At 40.5% G+C, this 26494-nt stretch overlaps 1 protein-coding gene and 1 pseudogene across 2 annotated transcripts; one reads left to right on the top strand and one right to left on the bottom strand.

Annotated features, from left to right (window-relative positions):
• The first annotated feature begins 13455 nt into the window (after nt 1-13455).
• LOC149002352 (uncharacterized) lies at nt 13456-13953 on the top strand. The gene has a single exon (XM_089138696.1). It carries the CDS (start codon nt 13456-13458, stop codon nt 13951-13953), a length of 498 nt encoding a protein of 165 aa, XP_088994822.1.
• Nucleotides 13954-16272: 2319 nt separating this feature from the next.
• Nucleotides 16273-20455, bottom strand: LOC149002351 (disease resistance protein L6-like; annotated as a pseudogene). Its single transcript, XR_016170415.1, has 5 exons — nt 19879-20455; nt 18508-19617; nt 18169-18411; nt 17121-18077; nt 16273-17022 (listed from the first exon to the last, which is right to left on the bottom strand). The product of XR_016170415.1 is annotated as a disease resistance protein L6-like (transcript).
• Nucleotides 20456-26494: the final 6039 nt, after the last annotated feature.

Below are 26494 nucleotides of genomic sequence, written 5' to 3'. Positions count from 1 at the left end.
GATGATTAAGTGCATGTCTAGGAAAATTTTGTCTAAGGAGTCTGGTTTTTAAGCGGACCGCTTGTGTTCCTCCAGTCTTTCCTGGAAATTTTCCTGATGCATTTTGGTTCAACCATATACCAGTTGGAGATAACCTGAGAAGACAAGTTTCACGTGAAATAGTGGGAGTTATTCTGCAGCCAACAACATTTCGTGATAGAAGCTGAGTATATGGCAGCTACACAAGCTTGTAAAGAAGCAATCTGGATAAGAAGATTCATGGAAGAACTTGGGCACAAACACGAGAAGATTCTCTTGTATTGTGACAGGTCGAGTGCCTTGCACATTGCAAGGAATCCAGCTTTTCATTCCAGGACAAAACACATAGAAGTACAATATCATTTTGTTCATGAAGTGGTGGAAGACGGAAGGGTGGATATGCAGAAAATCCACACGAAAGAGAACCTAGCAGATGCATTGACAAAAGCAATCAATACTGGCAAGTTCATTTGGTGCAGATCCTTGTATGGCTTGACAGAGACATAGACAGCATGGTGGTGGCAAGATAGAGACTGGTGTGGAGATTGATTGGTTCTCAATCTAATCTCCAAGTGGGAGATTGTTGTAATATTAGTCTCGCATCGACTAATGTGGGAATATGTGGAGAGGAAGAGGCTATAAAAGAATGCCTCTTCCTTCTTCTTTAATCATCCCAAATATCTTCTCTCTTGAATATTTCTTTATTTATAGTGAAGTTTTCTCTCTTGCCCATATATTATTGTGTCTTTCCTTTCTCTTAGTTGTTATTATTGTGTTTTTCTTTTCTCTTATTTGCTGATTGTTCTATTCGGTGGATTCTTCATAACCCGACAGCTGAGTCACTGTCGGGTTATGAAGAACCCAACCTGTCGGGTTATGAAGAACCCACCGAATAGAACAATCAGTAAATAAGAGAAAAGAAGAACACAATAATAACAACTAAGAGAAAAGAAAAACACAATAATATATGGGCAAGAGAGAAAACTCCACTATAAATAAAAAAATATCCAAGAGAGAAGATATTTGGGATGATTAAAGAAGAAGGAAGAGGCATTCTTTTATAGCCTCTTCCTCTCCACATATTCCCACATCAGTCGATGTGGGACTAATATTACAACATGTTCAAGGTCGGCCTTGCTCTCCTCTCTATCTAACATGTCAAATGCCAATTGGTGTTGGTTATAGCTTGATATAGTAACTACTATATCCATTGTCGTGAGTAGCTCAGGTGCTACGCCATTCACAACAGATATGGCACTGAGTATTTCACTTGAGGAGGATATAGTGCTAGATTTGGTCCTTTCGATTTACAGTTATGGGCATTTCTAAGCTTCATTCCTGACTTGCCTTTCCATCATCTGAAAGACATAAGGTTGAGCCCCTTGGTTGACTTGGTAATTTTGATCGAAAGCCATGGATTAGGTTGGGCCATCGGTTTGAGACCAAGCTGGTTTCTACAACAGATACAAAAATGATCAAAGCAAATCCATAAACATTAAGCATTTATGGCATTCAGCTATGCCAACTTTTATGGGCATGTTCAAGATTTCTTCACATGGAGTAGAAAGAATAATTTTTCTACCAAAAAAAAAAAAGAGTAGAAAGAATAATTATACATGTAGCAACAATTGGGCTTAATTAAACCCATACCAAACCCTGTGTCCAAAGCTAGATACCCCTTTTACACCCTCTCTCAACTCAGACTCTCAAAACCCTTAAAAGATGTTCCAAATCAAATAGTACTCCACAACTAGTTCAAAGCTCAATTTTTGCTTTCTTAAATGCATGTATCAATCCACCTTTTCACCCTGGTCATTTTATATAGGTAAAAAAGCATACATAGGAGGCTTTTGCCTGCTTCCCAAAATTCCTCATAGAAGATCTGCTTCTTGGTCAAAATCGCAAACAACCCAAGCTGTAGAATTCTAACCCAGGCAGCTAGTAGGAAACTAAAAGAATTGTATCTACTTATGGATTGATCCACCTTTGCCACTTTGAAATTTTACACAATAGATACATGAAACTGAAATTACGACAACCAATTATTCCATTGTAAAATTTCTACCAAAATCCTTTTGAGAATGACTTTTCTAATCAAAATGTGGAGGGTGTGGTAATACAATATTTGTGAATTAAAAGAAAAGTGGATATATAGCCTACCCCTATGAAGAATGTAATTGGCATGATCATCGTGTGATCATGGGTTTCCATGGAACTGAAGAAAGCCAATAAAACTCCTCACTACCAAAACAAGGATATAAAAGATTGATTAGAAGGAAAGAAACAAGAAACAAGAAATAGATGCCAAGATTGGTCCATAAAATGGACCTGGGAGAGACTGAGAAGGGGGAGGTGCTGATGGTAGAGGCGCAAACTTGCTTTGGACTATAAGATTTTTACCTGAAAATTTGAAACTGATCCGTAAATAAGATTAACCTTTTGTTAAAGCACTTGAATCTTTCTGCCGTTTTATTTCTTTTCACTTCCCCATTTTGATTTCGCTATTAGGAGTGTTCTTCACTCGTACAGGTTTTGCAAAGAGGAAGACCAAAGGCTGGTTTCGAATCGATCTGCAATTCTTATCCCAATTTTATGTTAGCCACTAGATCAAAATATTTCACGTGGCAACCTCTGTGAGCACTCTATTTGTGAACTGCAGTCTAACTCTCGAAGGTTTCAGTTTGATTCCTTTCTGATTAATTAATTCACAGGGCTCGGAAAATCTAGTCATCAGTTCTTGTCGGCTTGTCTTTTCTTTATTTTATTGATACAAGAAGAAAAACACAAATTACAACAGAGATAGGTGGGATAGATTATCCCAGAACCTAGATTGCCTCCTACCTATTGAGTGTAACGCAAGGTTGCTGCATGCACTTAAGATATTACAATGTTCTGGCATTTCGATTGGGGGATTATTTTTATTAGATACTATGGAGATGAGGTCTGGAATTGATTATGAAGGCCATGTTTTTTGAGGGATTGGTAAAAAATCCTTGATTTGCTTCAGGTTGACCCACATAGAATCAATTCGAAGAGCAACCTGTTGGGCCATTTTCAATCCACGCGCTATTCCTTTGACAACTGCGTTAATAACGGTGCCACCATAGAATTCGCTACTCCAGCAATAGATCAATTGGCCGTGATGCACTATACCCCAGCAGTACTCAACCTCCTGAGTGAGAATGTGTTTTGCACCTGCACAAAAAATTACTGTAAGTCCTAGTGGCATTGTTTCTTTGAAGGAGTAGATAAAAGGTATCCATATTTTCTGTACTCATTTGTGTGGTAATTGGAGCATTCTGACACTCCAGATGTCACATCCCCCCAGCCGGTACCTTAATTGGCATACCCGAGAGTGTGATCCACAGCCCCGAAGATCAAGTATCGAAGAAATCATCCTCCCACATATACAATAACATAATCATAAACAGGAAATAATCAAGGTTTAAATATTATAAACAAAAGGTTTAACTCAAGAAATGAATAAATAATATAATCAGAATGCGGAAAATCATACTAGATATCCGAAGATATCAAAAGAAGTAAAGTGAGGCGGAAACTCACTCCACAAACATAGCGAAACGCAGTATGAAAGTCAAAAAGGAAATTTCAACTGAAACAAATGTACTAAGAAATAAACTAGGAACAAGAGTCTTCTAGTCTATAGATAACGTCTTCATAAGTGTGGACAACATCAACCCAATGAATCTTTTCTAACTCTATACTGTTTTCAAAAGTAGTACGCAGCTTGATCCGCCGGGGGATCATCAGAGTAATCTTGATCGTCGCCAGTACCTTGCGTGTAATACGCTTCATCGGCTTGCGCTTCACTGTACTGCTCGTCATAATAATCTATACCTGCAAGATAATCTAACAAGAAAATATACAAAAAGGAATGAGTTTCGAAGAAACTCAGTAAGGCAAGTTAATCCATAACATCATAGATAACATGTGACAAAACATAACATGATGCAATGCAATATGGAACAGATAAAGTATGAATGAATCTAAACTCTATGTATGCTGGTCTCTATGGTAGACATGCTTTAAGTCATAGCACCATACTTCTTTAGGTAGGTCAGTCACTCCCCCTCAGCCATCCTGGGTCTGCCGGGTAATTGGGTAAAGTCCTCATCAAACCATGGTAGGGGATTTAGTCAACACACTCTCTCACAACCATTTGGCATAAGTACCGGCGCATGTCAGGGAAAAGCCTAGCCCAATGCAAGTCATCTAGTCAGTTATATCATCTCAGTTTCAGATACGTCCATTCCTCGTCCTTGACAATCCTTTCTGGTATCCTTCGCACTAGAGTCAGCGTATCCTATGGCATCGACCAACTCGGAATACGGACTCATCAACCCTATCAGTTATTCACATATGGTAAACGGGAAGCTCTCATGTCCTCTCACGGGTTGGTTACCGGTCTTGAGCGCCCATGAGCCCAAGTCTAGCCATATGCAACCCTCCAATAAATGGCCCCCACAATATGATTCCCGTCCTCTCACGCGTTGGTTACCGGTCTTGAGCGCCCACGAATCACATTGCTACCACGGGTCGTTCGGTCTCAATACCCTTCCGATTCGGGTCTGATATAACAAGGGTATATCCTAGCCAAACACTGCTAGACATCCCTAGGTATGACAACCAATGATTCGGGAAAGCGTCGATGGGCATCTTCGGAGAACATCCCATACTATTCCCTCCGATGTCCAAGGACAGAAGTGTCAAAAGGACACTCCCCAATCCCAAACCAAACTTAAGCAAACACATTCTCATATCAGTCATGACATATACAACCAACAGTTCATCATATACAAGAGAATGTAAAAGCAAAATCAGATTAGGTAATAATAAGTAATTCATATAACATGAATAATGAAAAAGATAATATAAACAAGTGCAACTGTTCTCACAGTAAGAGATCAGAATTAAATTACAATAACAGTAAGTAATCTCATAGTTTCATAAGGTAGAAACCAAAGAATAAGCAATCTATGTAGTTAAGGAAATAACTGTCCTTACATTGATTATCGAAGAAGATGATCCAAAGATCAAAGTGAGCAAATCCAAACTTAGCAAATAAACTCCTAATAACCATAGATACAACATTAGGAAAGATGCCTAAAAGATCAGAGAGCAAACGAATCAAATCAGGCGAAAAACGAAGCTACTGACTCCTTTGGTCGAGTGCTTAGTAGACTGGCTCAGTCGACCAAGCAAGTCAGTACGGAATTGTACAGACTGCTTTGGCCATAACTTCCTCGTTTGAAGTCGGATTGATCCGAAATTCGAAGGGGAACTTCCTAGGATGTATTAGAATCATATGGGAAGATAAAAACATCAAATCATGGTAAAAAAATTGGGTTCTTGATTTAACCCAAGAAATTAGGGTTTCAACCTTTATGGCTCCCCAGGAAAGGTTATGACCACAGAATGAAAGGGAATTAATGATTTGCCAATTATAACAAGAAAATCATAGAAATTATAGTTTAGGTTAATAGAAATATTACCCATGAGGTTTCCCTCGCATGGGAGGTCACCAAAGTTTTCCAGAAATCAAGCAAGGGTTAGGGTTTCTAGAAAAATATACGGCTAGGGTTGAGATCATGATGATGATCATAGATCTCAAAGAAACGAAGGAGATCATGAAGGGATGGTTGCAAGGATGCAGCATCTACTTCCTAATCTCAATCAAGAACAAGATCGAAGAAAAGAAATTCGCAATGTTGAAGCGATTACTAACCTTGAATTGTAAGAACAACGATGAGAGGCTTCAAATCTGCAGAGGAGTCTTCGAAATCACCTGAGAGAGTTTCGGAGAGGTGTTCTCACGTTCACAAAGTGTTTAGGAGGCAGCCGTAACAAAGAAATACGAAGTAGGGTTTAAATAAAAGTGAAAAACCCTAAAATTACAAATTCTCGGATTTCACACCCCTTTGGTCGAGTGGCCCACTCGACCAAGGAGTCGACCAAGGCAGACAGTAAGGAATAATCAGGGATTTGGAGGATCAAATGGGCTTTAAACCTTATGGGATTTTGCATACACATCAAGTGACATGTCAAGTGTAAGGAAATACCTCCAAACCAAGTCTAATAATACTCCAAGTCCTTCAATTAATCTCATCTTCAGACAGCTGCAGCTTCCTTTCCAAATCTACACAGACATCCAAGTATGGAACTCCATCAACAACATCCATGGGTTCAGAGTCAAACACCATGTCTTCTACTGAGATGGCCCATAGTTGGCTTCTTCCTTTACTCCAGGTCTTCAGACCTAAAAACAACCGGGTTACCGGGTCAAGGTCAGGGTCAGATTATGTCACACCCCACCCAGCCAGATCTGGCCATACCCAAATACCCATGGGGGTGATACACCGCAGGACCTAGGTTCAGTGACAATTCCATACAACACAAGATATAGCATAATTAAAAGGACAAGAATAAATCAAGTTCAAGTATAAAGTTATCAAACTTGATTGATCAAAATGTTACAGTCATCCATTATCTAAAGTTAATCAAAATGGACATCAGAGTTTGAATGAAACATAGTTTGTTGCAGCGGAAATTAAACTAAACTGATTCCCTAATGGAATCCAACCTCATAAGAATAGTCTTTGCATAGGCAGGAAGCTCCATGCAAGTCTACATCTTCTTCAGTCACTCCTTCAAGAAAGCCTACCGACAACGAATCCTCCACTTGGAAGGAGTTCTCATAACCTGCAGAATATTCTAATAGACACAGACATATAAAAAGGAATGAGTTCAACAGAACTCAGTGAGGTCAACTCAACATCTTATCATACATTCGTCCACAAGATTCCACATCATATCATGCATTCGTACACAAGATTCCACATCACACATATAGCTTGAGTATCGATAATGTAATTAATGATAGTGATATGATGTATGAATGATTATGATATTATGCTCCTAACTCTATCATGAAGTCTCTCTGGTAGACACGCATTAAGTTTGTACACCAATCTCCTTTGGGCGGTCTCAGTCACTCTCCCTCAACAAGAGACGTCTATTAGGTTCTCCGCGGTTGTTGGGTAAAGTCATGTCAAGCCATGGTTGGGGTTTAGGTCACCACTCTCTCACATCACCGTTTGGTATGAGATTGGCGCGTGTCAAGGATAATCTTAGCCCAGTGCAAAGTCATACGGTCTCGTACTACATATGGTCCGGATATCTCCCCTCATGCCTAGTGCCCTTTTGGTTCAATACCTTTCCACCTATGAATGGAATCCTCAACGGGAGGCATCTGTTGGATCCCATTCCTCAACCCAGTGGTCATCCACATATAATGGACAGGATGCTCTCCATGTCCTCTCACGGATCATTTCACTGGTCTTGAGCGCCCATGAGCCCTTATCTATTATATGCAACCCTACCTCTCTATGATGATAGTGGGCCTGCTTGACGCTCAGGACCCAGCCACTAACATCACGGGTTAACCGGCTTCAATACCCCTGCCGGAAGGGTAGTAGCACTCGTGAGGTTACCTAGCCAAACACTTCTAGACACTTAGCATTCATGCACTTAGATCTAGATGCATACTCATGTAAGTTCACTAGGGTAATGGGCGAACCCACAACCATAGTTTGAAACATAAAATAAAAAGAGTAATTTAATTCTACATCATCCATATATCTTCATATCAATAATTTAGAATTTGAAAATAAAAGAAAACACTCAATCCATTCAATCTCATCCATCTCATACATTCTCATATTGTCTTCAAAGAATATTGAAAATAGAAGCAAAGATACTTGCTTACCTTTCATTCGTGCAAAGTCCCACACATAATCACAAGATAATAAATATTAAAGCAAGGCAATATATCAATAATAAAATTTAATTACATAATTAAACATGCAAGATAAGGTTGAGTATATTCCTCACCTTTTTAGTTAGCATAAGCTCTCCAAAGTTCCACAAAGTCACACTTACGAGTTGGTGATTATAATCAAAATAAACCTAATCATGTAAGAGGATCATTAGACATAATTTAGAAGTCAATTTGGTTTTAATAAAGTTCCCAAAATCACCCAACAAAAGCCTAATCTGCCAACTAGTTTCGAACCCACCTTTCTCAACCTAGTTTCGGAAAAAATCAATATTTCACCATCGATTCGAAGTCAAATCGAAACGAAGCTTTGGGAATATCTAATTGGCAACAATAGGGTCCTAAGTATACCTTCAATTTGATCTAATTCCATCTCAATCAAAAAGCCCCAATTTTGGGCTCTCGCGAGTGCTCTCGGCTGGGTCTGAGAGCCAAAAATGCAAAATCGTTTGCAACGATTCGCACAAACCACTCACAAACAAAAGGGAAACATAAATGAAACTATTTGCAAGCATTCAAAACACCTATCATGTTACAACTACTCAAATCCAACATTTATAGCGAAGAACTACTCCTAAAACAAAGCCCAAAGAAGAGGGTTTGATGATTCTTACCTTTCCTAACGTTTCCGCAATGATCCGGGTGCCGGCACGCGTTCGAACGGTTAGAAACCTTCCTCTCCCTTGGTTTCTCCTCCTCCTTGAGCCTCAACCTCGTACTAGCAACATAAAATGCGAGTATGAGTGAAAGGAAGCTTCAAAATAGGGTTTTAAAGGGTAAAACCCGATTCTGCCCCGAACTGAGCTGGGGGCGGTCGACCGGCTGTTCAACTGGCCGATCGACCGGTCATGTTTTGGAGGGTCAAACAAGATCCAAATTGGGATATCTTTGGCTTGTTGGAAAGGTCTTTCGACGCTCTTCGTTTTGATACCTTATTCGCGTCAATCGGATTCTCCATCACCGATCTATGGTAGTTTCAAGATCACCCTTTTTACACCATCATGATTAATCTTCTCTTCAATTAAACTTTAGGAGAGTTGATGAATCATCACAAGGGTCATCCACCAACATTGGTTCCATTTCCAACCCTTCGGGCTCCACTTGAATGGCCCACATTTGCCGTCAACTCGAGGCCCGGTTTTCTCGTTTTGAAGCCATGGGTTAAAGGGGTAGAAATTCGGGGGATTTCACAGATTAGGGCTGGGTTTCACACCAGAGGATTAAGCTGCAACATAGATCGCCAATAGTTAATATAATTTAAGACCTTAAGGGGGTTTGGTTGTTCATTTCTAAAAAGAACAGCATTATGCATAAGCCAAATACTATAGCAAGTTATGATTACTATGGAAAAAAAATCCACCTTAACATTGGTCTAGCATTATGTGAGTTATAGAATAAATCCACACAAAATTCTTTAATCCTAGAGAAGGGCAACCAATTCGTAATTAACCCTAGAGGTCCTACCACCCAAATTCTTCGTGTCCATCCACAAGTGAAAAAGAGATGCCAACTTGATTCGCTACCTCCATCACAAAGCACACAACAATCCGAATTTGGAACCCAATTGGCGAGAACCGCATTAACTGGGATTTCTGCATAAAAAAAACGCCAAAAAATATAGTAAATTTCGGAGGAATTTTGAGTTTCCATAAAAATAACCACCATTTGCTATATCTGTTCAGATGCGAAAAATTAATAAAGGACAACAACAATTGGTGATAGGCCAATTTAATAGTCAATCGTGGAGCAGAAGAAAAGCTTAATTGCCAAGAATCAGGTTCAGAAGTCAACACAATATTGTTAATAGCAGAAGATGTCAGAGAGCAAAATGTCATTGAAATTTCATAAGCATAACGATCGCTCATTCTCACAATTTCTGCTAGAGTTGACTCACAAGGAGAAAAATGCATGTTGAACTCACCTACTCCTCTCTTAGAAGTAGTTAGCACCCAAGGGTCAAACCAAAATGAGGTGTCATTCCCCATGACCACTTTCCTAGCCACCAAGTTCCTTAATAAACCCAGGACCGAACGTAAACTATTCCATACAATTGACCCAGCTTTGTTTTGTACCCTAGGATCAAAGAGAGAAGTTCGGGGGAAATACTTTGCTTTAAAGCACTGTGCCCAGATATTGGACTTCTCAGTTAAGAGTCTCCACCCCTGTTTGACAAGAAGGGCTCTGTTCATAAGTTCTAACCTCTTAAAGCCCATCCTCCCAAAGCCTTAGGTAAGTAACACCTATCCCAAGAAACGAGAGAGATTTTTACCTTTATCAAGATTTACCTAGCAGAACCTCTGGCAGATCGAATCCATGGACTTGCAGACCTTTTTGGGAAATAATATGTATTGCATATGATAAATAGGCACCGCTTGTAGGATTGGATCAAAACAGATCTCCCCGCATAAGAGAGTGAATGAGCCTTCCAACTTGCTAGTTTAGAGTTCATCTTAACTAGAACTGGACACAAACTATTAGATCTTGTGGCCTTGTCTTGTGAAGTGAAGTTATGATGGTGTTCACTGGGAATTCGACAGGTCTCACAAATAGACCTGTTGGTAATACTGCATATATATCAATTCAATTTAATTGATAGGGGAAAGATCCTTACCTGGATTTGCTTTCTTAAATAATGAAGTATTCGCAGCGGAAGTAAATCTTGATCCACGTTCTCGTTCCACCACCAAAGCTTTACCGGGGAGATTCCACAATCACTAGGAAAAGGAATAATTTTCACAACCCAAATGCCGTGTGGAAAGGATGGGATAGTGATCTAAAGCAAAGGAAGTAAACCTCCAAAGGGTTTCTCCTTCCTGCGTTTCTTGGAGAAAGGGAGAGAGAGATGGGAGACGCCGTTTCTGGAAAACTTACGTAATGCAATCACTCTCACTTATGCGGTGGTTACCAAAATATATAACCCTATTTTGTAACCGCCCTAATAATGAGTTTCCAAATTTTCCCTTGGGCATTTAATTTATTAATTATATTAATAAATTCCAACAGCTCCCACTTGCACAAGGGCAAGTGTTAATCTTTCAATGTGTCCCAAACACACATGTATATCTCAGATATACACATTCAATCTCTCTGCTATGTATCCCAGATACATAGACTTCTTGTGTCCTAGACACATGTATATCCCAGATATACATAAATATTGATCTCTTCGCTATGTATCATAGATACATAGATCACCTATGTCCCAGATACTAATATCCACAAGTCATACTGGCTAAATGGGTTGTGCGACCGGTGATATACTTGCAAGCGTGAGCCCCAAACTAGAAACCTTCCCAGAAGGCTAGGATGGCACATCACTCAAAGAAACATATCAAATAAGCATTAGTATAACACAATGTCCTAGGTTTATTCAAATTCACCAGACTGAAGGTATCTCGATCCCTTTGAGAGATCACCTTCTTGTCCTTAAAATGTTCACTACTGTAACACATACAGTTGGCGCCAGCAAACACTTTTAGGGTGCAGTTGAACCAAACCTTTCCTTTCGCCCCAGACCATCACTACACTTAGGATTGACTCCTTTCCCGGTAGTGCCCCTTTAGGTCGAATCAATCATGACCATAGCTAACACCCCAAAGTAGCCACATCAACCCTTCGTTTCATGATGTCGTCGAAAGTCACTAACACCATACAGGTCTTAGTCCAGTCGCAACCCTCTTGCGCCTAACCCGAGTTTCTTTATTGTCGCCACCTTGGCTCCACATAAAGTACTCGCACTTGGCTCCTATAGGCAACATGAATAGTGGGAACATTCATGTTGATTCTCTTCACTATAGAGAAACTCATCTTGATTCCAAATCAAGGCGACATCATGATTATGAATTGACCTACACAAATTCATTCACAATCTGTCTCATCTCTGCTCGCCTCCAAGGCGCCAGAGGCGAATGCTCGTGTGAGTGAGCCATTCTCTTGCCTATTGACATATCTTGTTTTATGCTATAAGAACACAATCACACAGAAAGTGAATAAAATAAATGTTGGAATGAACTTATATTACTCAATAATAAGAAAGTCTCAATACAAAAATAAGTCACAATCTACGCAAGCCCAAGGATTTTATATGAGAAATAAAAACATCCTTGGCTATAGGTTTGGTAAGAGGCTACCATCTGACTAGTAGATATGTGCTTAAGTACAACTTTCTTCCTTGATGTAATGTCTCTAACAAAGTGATATCTCAATTGTATATGTTTGGTCTTCCCATGATACTTGGGGTCCTTGACATAGCTAAGAGCTGCCGTACTATCACATTAGACAAGGGCAACCTCTTTGGATGTTGGCTGATGCCCCTCAAACTGATGTATTTGCTGCTGAAGCTAGCACTAGTAAGGGTGCAGGCTTCAAGCGCAAGAGAGAGAAAGCTCAACCTCAGCGGTCCAAGCAAAGTAACCAGGGTGGGAACAAAAACAAGAGTGGCCCCAAGCGTTTAAGGGGGACTAGTGCTGGCAAGAAGAAATCAGCTTTGATTTGCTTCAAGTGTCAAAAGCCTGGTCATTTTGCTCATAATTCCACTGAGCAAGAGGTATGTACTGTGTGTTATACCTCATCTTGTTATGTAACAAGTTCTACTATACTTGTTGAACTAAATCCTTTGTAATATTAATGTGAGTTTAAAAATATTTTCCACCTCTGTTTCAAGATAAGTTAAATTTGTGATTCTTGTGGTGGGGATAAAAAATGATATGATTTGTGATTTGTGATTTTATATCTGCCATGTTTGTTAGATGGTATTAAAGATGTTGTAGTTCTTAGCTGAAATCCATCATATATGTTGGTCCTCTGTTGTAGTTTAGAGTCAATATTGCAATAACATGTCATGTTTAATTACTTGTTCTATGATTGAATGGTAGTTGATAAAAGCATGTCTAGCGGGTTTTGTTTATTGCGATCAAGTCTACAGTTGGGTTTCTAACCTAATTGATGAAGCATTTAGAACTTGGAAGGAGGACTTAATCAAGGAGGTGTTTGATCAAGGAGATGCCAAAGCTATCTTGAAGTTGAAGGTTACCTTGACCTCTAGGGAGGATAGAATTGTTTGGGGTCTTGAGAGAAATGGAATTTTCTCTGTGAATATCTGGAAATGTCATGCGGCTCCAAAAATTAGAAACATGTTATGGAGAGTGTGTGCAAGGGCTTTACCTTCGGCAGAGGAGCTTTCCAAGAGAATCGAAAAATTCGATCCAAGGTGTAGCAGATGTGGAGCTTTGGAATCAATCGATCATCTTCTACTGGACTGTGATTTTGCTCAAAGATTATGGTTTGCATCTCCATTTTCTTTCTCTCCTCCGGTGAACCCATTGATGCATGAGGCGATTTCAGATTGGAAGAGGAGCCTACCTGAGGAGAAATTGAATTTTAGAGAAGCATCGTCCCTTTTCGCATATATCTGCTGGAGAATTTGGAAGACCCAAAATGATCTGGTGTTCTAGGGATTAAAGTGGTCGCCTGAGCAGGTGGCAGAGAAAGCAGTAATGGAGGCAGCAGCGTTTTCCAGCAGCTTCAATTCTCCTCTTTGAGTTGAGGATAGGTTTCAGGCAGATGAAACATCCAGGGACGTGATGAAGTGGGTTCTTCCTCCTATGGGCTTTGTTAAAATCAATGTTGATGCAGCTCTTACTGAGGATGGGAGTGGGTTGGGCCTTGTATGCAGGGATTTTGAGGGAAAGCCCATCATAGGGGTTGCGATTCCTGCCAATTTCGACACTATCCTGATGGGTGAGATGCTAGCTGTTAGAGAATGTATTTTGTTGGCTTTAGAGGAAGGCTATGATAATGTCCTTGTGGAATTAGATTCGGTGGAGGTGATCAAATTTGTGACCAAGATGGAGCTGATTCCAGTGGATATTCAAAATTTAGTCTGGGATGTGGTGAATCTAGCCTCTAGGCTTCAAAATATTTCGTTTTTTCACGTTAAAAGGGAGTGTAATTCTGTAGCAGACTTCCTTGCTGGTAAGGCTGTGTCCGTAGTGTGCCGGACTCTTTGGCCTTTGTTGGATTTTGGACTTCTTGATCTTTGTAATCTGGATGCCTTGCGTGGGTCGCGCGTTAATATATAAACCCTTTTCTAAAAAAAAAAAAAAAAAAAAAAAAGCCTAAATGGGTTATGTCGTCGACCTCATTGCCTCTGTCCTAATTTTGTGATTTTCCATGGTATCAACAACTTGTCTGATTGGAAATTAGATTCTATTTTGCTTCGTAGACAATCCTATTTCTGCTAGTATTTGTGATAATCTCCCTTGGTCCCTTAACCCTGTGAGTGAGGCTACAGATTTTATTTATTTGCAAGGGAAGAAGACTAGAGATGATTGTTAGGGGCAGGGCCAACTCTGATGCAGAGGCTTAGGACAAGGCTTAGTCAGTGGGCTCTTTGCTCATCTGGAGAGAGATCAGATAGAAGGTTAGGATTTCTTTTTCTTATTAAGGCGACAGATCGAAATAATCTGTATGTCCTTGCGGTCGAACTCAGTAGAAGTAGAAGAGAAAAAAGCCTCACTACTCTTTTAATTGATACGTTCTTTATATAATGGAAGCTCCTATTTTTTCTCGAAAGCAGAAAGGGAAAACAATCGGCTTCTTTCATTTCCGTTGATTCTTGAAGGAGAGTAAGAAATGAAAAAGAGAATGGACAAGACCGAATATCTGGTATCCATTCATTAATTATATGCCGAAATTTAAATTTATATTCTTCCTATATCAAATCTTGAACAAATTTCCAGCTGGTTCTAGGTGATGCGGCATGTTGATGATGATTGGACACTGCCAACTTAGACCCTGCAAAGAGATATAATCATAGATTGAGCTGCTGCTAGCTTCCTAGCTTTTTTCTTTTCGGTCGTCCATCGTCTATAGTAGAATGAATTGCAAACTCGAAGCTGTGAAAAATTCAAAAAAACAATCGAATTGTTAGTAATACAACCAAGTGAGTTTTAAGGTAATTGTCTGTTCTGAGATTACTCACCTTGAGAGAAAGATAATACAAGTGAGTTTTGTCCTAGGATTGTTCACAAATTTACTAGTACAGATATAGTTTCTACAGAAAACATGATAGAGGGGGATGACCTGTACCTGTATAATCTTCCTTTGAGTATGTATTAAGTTATAGGAGCCTCGTGCATTCAATTTGTACAATGATTCGATTTCCTCAAGGCCTGGGGTTTCCTCTAGCTGTCGGCAATGAATGCTAATATGGGTTGATCCACCTTTGTCACTTTGAACTTTTGCATCATAGATGCAAGAAAACTGAAATTATAACAACCAATTATTCCGTCATAAATTTTCTACCAATTTCTTTTGAAACGACTATTCTAATCAAAATGTGGAGGGTATACCTCCATGTAGTTTATGTTTAAAGAATTTATTTTCTACAATACAATATTAGTGAATTAAAAGAAAAGTGGATAGCATACCCCTATGAAGAATGTAAATTGACATGTTGGTCAATTGTTCACTTGCAGTTGGATGCTTGATCATGGATTCATGTAGAAATAGTCTCTGAAAAAGGGTTAAGGCTTCATATATTTAACCCCCCTCAAACCCTAATTAAAATTATAGAGCTCCGTTACTAGGTACATACCACCTTAATACAAGATCCATGATGAGATGGTATACGCTCATATCAATTTGCCATACATCACCATTGAACCCCTACATGAAAGGAGATTTGCCACACAAAATAAAGGCAATTGTTTACACCGAAAATTACTCACCTCCCTCCAAGGAAATTTGAACTCCACAACAACCTTGTAAGGATGACATGAATTAAGTCATTAATTACAAATCACACATATCTATATACCTAAACTCTTTGTTCATCTTGATAGAGATTAGATAGTATATGTGACCCTTGCTTTACAATTAATATAAAAATCAATATCCAAAAAATTAAATTTTAACTTCTTTTCATTCAGGTATCTCCCTTGAAACAGCCATAATTAAGAAAATAATTAAGCCATACCCAAATGTTAATAGCAAGTGAAAAAAAACCAGTAGAGCCGAGTTACTTTCATAGAAAAGAAACAAAAAATTCAACATCTGTATGCAATAAAGAACGTTAGAATGTTTTTTTTTTCTTTTCTTTTTTTCTCTTATTAAGGTGAGTGACAACAACAAATTAAAAAGGTTAAACTCAGTAGAAAAGAAAAAGGCCTCACCACAAAAATCTGTGCTTAAATAGTTGCAGTAGAAGGCAGTTCGAGAACAGTTTCATATCCCATTTTTGAGTAGAAATGAAGCAGCAACAAGGAGCACTTAGTTTTGCATGAAATCGATGAGTATTTTTCACCAACTGATCAAAATTCGGACCTGATCAGCAAATTAATGGTTCTATCTGTTAATTAATAGATTAGCATGTATGTGGAGAAATAAATTAAATTATTTCAATAGAATAGCTTGAATTGGTGTTGGTACCTTTTAACACCCATAAGCTCCGGAATGTTACTATGAAAGCGAACTCTCTTACCGGGCCTCAACGTATCTCCCTCTTCTGCCATTGCATCAGAAAAAGAGTCCAGTTTTAAATGACTCAAGACATATAACTTAGGAACGTTGTTCATCACTTCTTCTTCTTCTTCTTCTTCTTTTGTATTTTCAAAGGGATATATTATTCCAGTTTCCTGAACAAGCGATGGATTTTGTAGCATCTGCTGGTTGGACCCATCATCGTTTAAAGTTATTACTCCACCATCGACATCCACGTCTGACCAATTGAATAAATCTGGTACCATCAATGTATTTGAATTTTGACAAGGCGTTTGCGTACCAATACCAAATTCCCCGTTCATGAACAAGACCTCACAGAATTCTACCAGGCAGCGAGGTGCACCGATACGTAAAATCTCAATTTTATCATTTTCGTGCAACGGAACTCCAAACCAGTCGAAGCCTCTAAAATGGCAAATGTAGAATACATCTCCATCAATACTATACTCAAAATTCTTCACTGTCAGCGAATGCAAGCAACTGACTTTTTTATCCTTTTTGTGGATGGAAGCATAAACGTCTGTTCTAGGTGGAGGGAATTCCCACCGCAATTCCAAAGGGAACCAGGGGTCGCGTGAGATTTTCAGAACAAGGGAAAGAATAATACGTGACGTCGCCAGTGAAACGTTCTCCGGTGAAAGTAGTCCCTGCAAATAATCAGGACAAAAGAAAACAAGTATCAATAATCAAAACAATATGTAGTTCCTATGGAAAACATGATACGGGGATTAGGGGTGGCCGGCACCTGTATCTGCTGTCGAGTAAATGTCAAGTTACAGGATCCTTCCGCATCCAATTCGTGCAATGATTCTATTTCCTCGAGGCTTGGGATTTCCTCCAGCTTTTTGCAATACCTGAGCTTTAATGTTCTCAACATTTTTAACTTTGACAGATCAGGTAATCGTACCAATGAATCACAGTCTTGAATACGAAGTTCAACCAAGCATGAGGGAAGCGTCGGGATGTATTCCAATGTGTAACATTTATTAATCTTTAGTTCCTTCAAAGTTTTCAAGGCTGACAAATTTTTCGGGAGGGAGTTAAGCTTCACTAAATTTGGGGGCATTGAAAAATCATCATGAAATTCATTAATATCAATTGCTTCCAGTTGTAATCTATCCAAATATCTCATTCCCCCGAATGACCTTGGTAGCTTCACTACTGTGATGCAATGTCGAAAGTCTAGTAACTCAAGTTTTTCTAACAGTCTAACACCATCGGGCAACTTCTTGAGTGAGTAACATTGATAAAGAATAAGCTCTTTGAGAGAAGTCATCCTACAAATGCTGACTGGGAGTTCTTCTATTTCTGTTGACGACAGATCAAGCTTAACTAGTGATTTTAGATCACCAATTGACTCAGGCAATTTCTTGAGTGACTCACAGCCACAAAGAATAAGCTCTTTGAGAGAATACATCCGATAGATGCTATTTGGGAGTTTTTCTATTCCAATGAATGACAAGTCAAGCTTCTCTAGGTTTTTCAAGTCACCAATGGAGTCAGGCAAATTCTTAAGTGACATGCACTCGTTGAGAAAAAGACCTTTGAGTTGACTCAACTGCCCAATGGACTCATCTAACTCCTTCAATGAATGACATCCTTCAAAGTGTAATTGCTCCAAAGAAGGAAACCATGAAAAGTTTGGGGACATTGGAAGCCGGTGACAGTTAATATGATCGAGAATTTTCAATTTTTGAAACCGCTGTAAATTAACAAAGAGAAAACATACATGTATTACGATTTATAAAACTTAATATTATTATTGGGAAAAAGAAAAAACTTGAATGTTATACCTTATCTTTATCTGGAGGTCTGACATTCCAAAACTGATTAGAACCGTCATGTGATAGCTTGAGACAAACTAATCTCCTATGATAGAAATCGGAAAGCTGGAAGCTTCTCTCCTTAAAACATTCAAATGGAAGAGTAATATGAAGGAATCTTAAATTGGGCATCAACTCCAAAGATTCCGTGGATAGATCAAAAGGTGGTTCTAGATCATACAAGTAGCTCATGCCTTTTATTGTGTCAGTTTCCTATAATAGAAAATAACTCAATTAAATGGAAATTGTTGGATAACAAAACTATATTAAGAAAAAGAAGGGGGGGGGGGGGATGTGTTTAGGTGTTACCTTATGTCTGCTTAATACTTCCACAACGTTGCCATAAGACCATAGCCTACTACGCTTACCTGGATCTTCGCGGCTTTCTTCTAAGACAATTTCTCTTCCCATGTCTCTAATGTGATCATGCATTGTCAAGCATTCACCATCAAACTTTAGGAGGGATCTCTTCATTAATCTGGATATTGCCGATTTTGGATGAAAGCCACAAGCTTCCCATATGGAAATTAAAATTTCCTTTTCCCATCCAATGAAAAAGCAAGCCGCATCAAGAAATATGTCTCTTTGATAATCATTTTCCAAATTGTCATAGCTTATCCTTAGCCTTCTTTGGACTTCTTCATGAGGAATTTCTTTTAATGCTTTTAATGTGTCTTCCCACTCATCTTTGTCACTTATATCTGATAGATAAGACCCAAATACCTCTAGAATTAAAGGTAACCCTCCAGAATGGTGTACCACATCATGTGAGAGAGTTGCATGTAATCTTCTGGAGGTTGGCTATTTCGAAAGGCATGCAAACTAAATAGTTGAAGAGAATGCACATGATCTAGCAATTGAGGCTTGTATATTTTACCTCCATTAACTTTAGCCAAGTCCAAAACACGTTCGTCCCTTGTTGTAATTATGACCCTGCTTCCTTTGCCAAACCAATTGAGATTACCAGCCAAAGCATCTATCTGTTTTTTACTGTCAACGTCATCAAGAACAAGAAAAACATTTTTCTTGCTAATTCTTTCTTTTATTAATGCTTTTCCTCTTTGAAGATCTTTTACCTCAAAGTCTTCCTTGAAAATATCCTTTAGGAATTGGTTCTGTAATGACACTAGACCCTCGAATTGTGTTGCTCGTTCTCTAACGTCTGAAAGAAAACAAGAGTTATCGAAGGTTGAAAGGATGTCATTATAGACATCCTTGGCAAGTGTCGTCTTCCCGATACCACCAAAACCAGAAATTCCCACGAATTGAACGTCATCGGAGCCAATGTTTAATAATGAATATAGATCCTTTACTCTGGAATCCATGTCAATACGGTACTCGCCCTCAAGCAAGCGTGTGTTATTGACCAATTCCCTTAGAGCCCTTTTGGCAACTAATTCAACTACCTCAGCTTGATTCCTGTAGTTATTTTATTAAAAATAAAATCAGAAGAACAAGCAAAGGGATGGAAATATCAAGTAAAGAGAAGAAGAAACCGATTGGAGTCTTTTGAAATCAAAATTAGTAAAATTCTAACCACTATAGAACGAAATATATATATATATATATATATATATATATATATATATATATATATATATATATATATATATATATATATATATATATATATACATAATGAGATTAACTTAAGAAGAAGTTTGTTGGTTAGAAACTTACGTAGTATTGTCGACAACTTCTCCTTTCAAGTTCCCTACCACTCTCAAAGTTTCCCTCCAGCTCTCTACTTTTTTGGGATCAAACATCTTCTGGTGTTCTAAGAACGCTTTCTCAAAAGTTCCGGTCTGATGCTGAACATCCGATGGGTCAACATTGAAGAATATGGGCAGGATTATTTGTTTGTTGGATTCATGGCATTGAACTATCTCAACGAGTTCGTCCAGACACCATTTGCTATTTGCATAACCTTCAGAGAAGATAGGGATTGAGATTTTGGGACCACTGATCGCTTCATAGAGGGCTGGGCCAATTGCTTCTCCAGTCCATAGTTTTTCACTATCAAGAAAGGCATCGATTGCTCTGTCCTTCATAGTTTTGTAAAGGAACCCAATGAAACTGTTGCGAAGATCTTTGCCCCTAAAGTTGATAAACACATTGTAAATTGAAGAAGATTCAGCTGCAGAGGCAACAGAGGAAGAGGAAGCTGAGTCTAAAGTGGCCATGATTGCCACGAAGATAAGTTGTTGAAAGAGCTCTAAGTTCCAGTGACAAGCTGGGATTAGGTAAAGGCCTTAGAGGCCGAACCAGTGGAGTTGATTAGCAGAGGAAATGAAGAAATTAATAGGTTTCGTTCCTTATGGCCAAAAAATGAAGAAATCAACAGGTTCTGGAAACTTTACTCAACAAGAAAACAAAGAGGTATCGATTTCAAAAATAAAAAAAGGTAAGTGAAAAGTTAAAGTGCCAGCAGGAAAACAAAGAAATAGTGTTGCAATTTCCTCTACCAAACAATGGGGAAACCAAGAAAAAGAAGAAAGAGGAATACCACTCCAACTAAAAGTGGAGCAAGTGGAGAACACTTTCACGAATATGTGATGATTACTACATGACCACTCCAACAAAGAGACGTTGGTTTCAAAAAGAGAAAAGGGAAAGTGAGAAGTTAAAGCGCCAGCAGGAGAACGCTTTCATTCTTCTAATAAAAAAATATTGAGTTTGGTGGATCTCAAATTTGGATTTTGCAACCATTAAGTGTGCATGATTTAAGGGGCTGTTTGGTTACATGAGTCTGGAGATTTCAAATATGATACGGAGAAAATTAAATCGGACCCGACTTGACCGGGTTCGAGTCTTAAGGCCTGGTTGGGCCACGATTGGGACTAGTCTTGACCTAATCTCTACGAGTGCAGAAGGAGCCGTTAGACGGTTACGAATCACGAACGTGATCCTGAATCTTACAAGATACGCAACTGAGTTAAAGAAGGTAACTGCCATTGAAGCAGGGAGGGGAATCGTGCTAAGTTTGGTAACTATCACGATCCTGAATATCTAGTGTAAAACCCTACGATCAGACGGTCACCAAGAAGGATCCTGAACCGTCTTGGTCGGGAATCAGAGGTAAAACCTATATAAACAAGTGACTTACGCCCTTACGAGGTATCTGAGTCGTTTCCTTCACATTTATGTATAATTTTGGCTCTGCATCTAGCCAGAGCTCTGTGATCAATTCCTTAACTGACTTAGCCTTCAGAGGTGGCCTCCCGACCCCATGGTTGGGCCACGTCTAACATTGTTTTGCAGGATCATCATTAAGGATCTGAAGGCTAGCCAGATTCAGGATGCATCAAAATATCTAGAGATTTCAAATCTATGGAGTCATAATTTATAAAATGAACTGTTTGGTTAACTGAATATGTGGAATGAAATCAGTGGATTCATCAGTGATTTTTGTGTGATGCGTCCAAAATCTGCTCAGCCCTTAGATCTCCACGTGATGTTCTGCAAAACGAAAGCGTCAGATGTGGCCCGACCGCTGGGGTCGGGAGTCCACCTCCGAAGGCTAAGTCAGTTGATGAACTTAATCACAAACGGCTCTGCTAGAAGCACAGAGCTAAGGAATGAAGAACGGGGAAAGGTGATCTAGATAGCAGATCGTTGATAGTTTAGGTCTATCAGTGTGTATCTAAACCTGAGTCTCAGATAGTATTCTTTTTTATCGATTGATCCGTCCCTCACCTTGTATGGTAGTGAGGTTTATATAGAGTGTACCTTCGAATCTCCTTCGTTGGATGCACTTGAGCCTTCTTCGGGTAGTCGTTGGATCTTATCAGTGAGATCCGTTGAGCGATAGACTTCTACTAGTTTGGGCTAGTAGAGGACTCCTAAGATAACCTTTAGGTTATGTGATGGTTATCCCTTCGATAATGATTATCCGCAGCCGTCAGTTTGAGTCTGCCCTCATTAGGGTGATTACCCTAATCCATAAGTAAGATTAGGGCACGCTTGCAGCCGAATAAGCTTTCTTCTTCAACAAGCCATCTTCCGGATCCGGTTCGCTCGAGAGCGATTTGATTTTCTCCGTCTCGACTGGGGTCGAGGGTCGGACCAGGTATGAACCCGGTCTGATCATAAACTCTCCATATCACGAGCCCCCCAGACCAAGCGTTCGGTCGATCCCGAGGGCTTGGTTTTTAACTGGGTTCGTCGTCAGGTGATGATCTCTGCGTGCTTCATTAAATGTCATATCACATTTAATGCGGTGATCACTTTTCCTCGAGCGTTGTGAGTGTAAGGCCACATATCTCGTTGCAGTTGATCTGTCGTGGCTCACGTCATCCAAGCGACGGTTTCCGAACGCCTATTTCGGATTCGTGAGTTCAAACTTTCAAAACGTCTTTCAATCTTGATCGTTGATTTTGAATCAATCTCGATCGTTCAGATTCCCGAACACTCGTGCGGGAGTTTTAAAAGCGGTTCGTTGTCTTCGTAGGTTTCATTCTTCTGTCTGGAATTTGAACCTTTGTTGTCGCTTCGCACCTTCCTCGCTCTCAAGCTTCCGTCTCACCTGAATCGGTAAGTTTACTTGGTCTTTTTCTTTTTGTAGTTTCTTGAAACGAGTAATGGCGGACGATAGGGCTTCTTTAGTACCCCATGTTGGTAATAGCAGTGATGCTTTTGCTTCTCCTGCTCCCGAACAGTCGGATAGTGATAACAAAACCCTAACTGTCCTCTGGCGGGAGTTTGCTGAAGTTTCTCAAAAAGGTTTTGAAAGAAAAACCGAAACTTCTCCTGTCCTTCTCGAGTCTGGATCTTCCAAGATTGTCGAGTCTTCTAGGCAGCCTCAAACTTCCGGGTCCAATGGTGGACCTGGCTCTGTTCCCTCCATTTACAATGAGGAAACCCTTCTTTCAGCTGTCCAAGATTTTGATCTTCCTTCCTCATATCAGGTTAGGGCTCCCCACCCTGATGAGAGGGTTGATTCATCCCTTTCGGGTGAATTTTCTCTGTATATAGATGCACTGGAAAGCGGGGTTTGCTTTCCCTTTTTTAATCCTTTGTTCTCCTGCAGTTTTGAATCATCGGAACATTTGTCCCGGAATGCTCCTCCCCAATAGCTGGCGTCTCATCGTCGGCTTCTTGGGTTTGTGTTTTGAGCTTGGTATTATGCCATCTCTTTCTCTTTTTGTACATTTCCATGTTCTTTCTATCTCCCATCCTCCCGGATGGGTCTTTCTTTCCAAACGCAATAAGGCTGAACTTGATTGGAGGGGCAGCATCCTTGTCAAAGGAACTTGCCCTTCTAACCACAAAAGATGGCGCGAACGATACTTTTTCTGTCGAGCGCCTCCATCAGATCTTAACATCCTGGAGGAGGTTTACTTCTTCGTCCGAGAGTAACCGGGGCCTTCCCTTATCCAGAGAAGACGAGGCGGCCATCAGGAAGATCAAATCCATTCCGTGGTATCAAGAGATACATGGATATGAAGTGGAGTATAACTCCATCCTTCAGTACTGGGGCTTGGCTCATTGTGAGCTTCTAACCATCATCCTTTGATTTGACTGAAGTGATATGTTTTGAATTTTGACTCTTGTCCTTCTTCTTTGCGGTGCCTCCCGAGAATGAACCCCGAAAGCTGCGGGTGAAGGCCGCTAGGGCCGTTGTGACAGCCGAGCAACGATCGCCCGGGGTCTTGACCGTAGATCAAGAGGCTTCTCTTCCCTCTCCCGACCCCTCTTATAGGGGTATCAGGAATATCAGGCCTGTAGCTGATGCTTCGGGTAAAGGGAAGAAACCGATGGTGGAGAGGTCTAATGTTTCTTCCTCCGCCCGAACCAAGAGAAGGAACGACACAATTGATGCTCCCTCCAATAAAAAATCCAAAGCTTCGACGGATGGTGAGGAGGTCTTCACCCCCCAGTGGACCCTGAAGATGACCGACGGGGTTACTCGGGATCCCGAGAAAGCTGCGAGAATGGAGCTCCCTCGGTCTTGCTCCTTCGATCGCCGGGAGTTTGAAGCCCTGGATGACACCTCCCTTGTTAGTCAATCTACAAGGTACCGGTCTTCTTGCTTATTTATGTTTTCATAATTTCTTATGACTTCTTCTGATATCTTCCGCCTTCCCAGGAATGTTGTGTTGAGCTTTTATCAACACATGGAAGCATTGAGCCGGGTTGGTCGCACCAGCTCCTTGCTGCAAACTTGTGAAGAGAAATTGGCCAAGGCCAATTCCGAAATAGACCAGTGACCGCAACTACCGTGGAGCTGCAGAAAAAGCATGAGGAAGAAGTGATCTCCCTCAAGGAAGCCCTCGAAGCTTCGAAAATTCGTGTCATTGCTGCAGAGCGCGAGGCCAAGAAGCAAAAGGCAGTTGCCACGTTGTTTGGTGACAGCCTTGAAATCAAAAGTAGGGAGCTCGAAGAACATCTGAAGTTGGCGATCCCTAGCAAGCCTGAGCATATAAAGCCGAGCTTTGGAAGGAGTGCATTCGGAAATACACAGAACAGCGTACCTTTCTCCGAGTTGCTAGGTCTCTACAACATTCAAGCTTATCGCATGGGTCAGAACGACGTTTGGGAGCAAATCCTTGGATCGATCCCTGACTTCAACACTGCTCCTTTTTGTGAGGTATGCCACCAAGAGGTCTTCGGGAAAGTTGGTATGGATCTCCCGGATTGGGCTCAGGAAGAAGATGATCCTTTTCCAGCTAACCCTCAATATGAGGCATACCTGAATGACGAGCCGGCACTTCCAGAGGAGAAATCACAAGTCGAGTCTCAAGTTGTTGCTATAGAGGACTCAGCCGATGCCACTCTTGAGGAAGGCTCTTCTCATGGTCATGAGAAAAGTCCTCCCGACCAGGGTCCCTCGGGCAACAATGAAGAAAAGGCTTAGGGAGTTGTCCTTTTGTAAAGATTTACCCTCAATTTAATGAATAGACATTTCTTTTTTCATGTTGGCCTCTAAATTTCCCCGTCTCCTGCCGAAATCTTGCCTTGAATATCAAAGTATTAATGATAAAACTTATCACTTAACTTTTCATTCCTCGCCGAATAATAATCTTGTAGAAATATTGTGAAGATGCGTTTCGGGAAGATGCATTAATCTTCCCCACTACTTCATTTATTGCAAAGTCCGCACGTTTCCCTTCTGCGAAGTTCAAACGTTTTCCTGCTTTTGTATACCATTCACTGTTTCCAATGAATCGGAAATACATCCGTTATTTTAATGGTGGTGCGACGATTGGAGGTATCTCTGCATCAGTGCTCGCTTCCACATATTTCCATGTGGCATCCCTTCGACCGTTGATCTTGCTTTTTGCGGATTTCGAAGCGTCATTTCGATCTGGATCGTCGGTTGTCCTTAGCCTTCAACCGTCGTCTTATACCTGAGGCTATTTAAAGCCTTCGTGGGTACTCTCCATCTATCCCGACTTCTACAAGTTAGATTTGCTAAAGTGCCAAAGCGACCTTTCGTCCTTCGGCTGCTTCCGTATTCCTCGTACTCCAACAACAGCTCTATCCACTTCTGAACAAGTGAGTTTTTTGATTACTCATCTCTTTCCCCACTTCCCCCTTGAGTAAACTGCACAGTAGTTATACTTGGGGTTTAGTTTGTTGGTTTGTCAGAAGCTTTAGAAAACTAGGGTTTCCCCGCTGTTGCTGTCGTTTATTTCTGTACTGATACGGCTGGTTTTTTTTGTTGTTTTGCATAGTGGCTCCCAAGATCAACCCGAACTTTATCAGAGCAAAATCTTGCAAGAAAATTGTTCCGTCGGTGGTGGTTGGGGCCGGTGCGGTGGTTTCAGCTAGTGAATCCTCCAAGCGTAAGGCGGCTGCTGGCGGTGAATCTTCAAGTCGATTCCCGCGGTTTCTATTGATGCCGTCCTGCGCCTCCTTTGCCCGAAGTGATCGCTCGTCTTTCCCGGGAAGATCTTGATCACTCCATTGCCGATGGTGTTGCCGGCGCTCCTGGGCTGGGTGAGCTTGTTGGTGAACCCCCAAAGGAGACTCTTCGGGCATCCGAGGCAACTATGTTGGCGTCGATGAAGGTGTGGTCCCAGCGGGTGCTGCTCCTATTTCTAACTCTAGTGCTTGTTTGGCATCCTCCTCCTCTCCTTCGAGTTGGAGGATTTTGCCACTAGGAAGCACCGTCGGGTGACAAGTGATGAAGCTCATCCTTCTCTTGGTGTAGTTCATCCTTCTCATCCTTCGCTTTGAATTAGTGTCAAACGAGTTTGACGAGAGCGTTGGAATGGTGTCTTGCTGCTCGAATGACTTACGAGAGCGCAGGTTCTTTCCAAACTTCCGGATGAAGTCTTTACGAAGTCACTTT

The sequence above is a fragment of the Hakea prostrata genome, chromosome 10 (genome assembly GCF_041222555.1).
Source record: "Hakea prostrata isolate BN-2017 chromosome 10, UWA_Hpros_2, whole genome shotgun sequence".
NCBI lineage: Eukaryota > Viridiplantae > Streptophyta > Magnoliopsida > Proteales > Proteaceae > Hakea > Hakea prostrata.
The sequence above is the reverse complement of the archived record's forward strand: the minus strand, read 5'-3'. Positions and strand labels throughout refer to the sequence as shown.

Coding starts and splice junctions, on each gene's coding strand:
- LOC149002352 (XM_089138696.1), top strand. CDS start 13,456: ATGAAGTGGGTTCTTCCTCCTATGGGCTTTGTTAAAATCAATGTTGAT.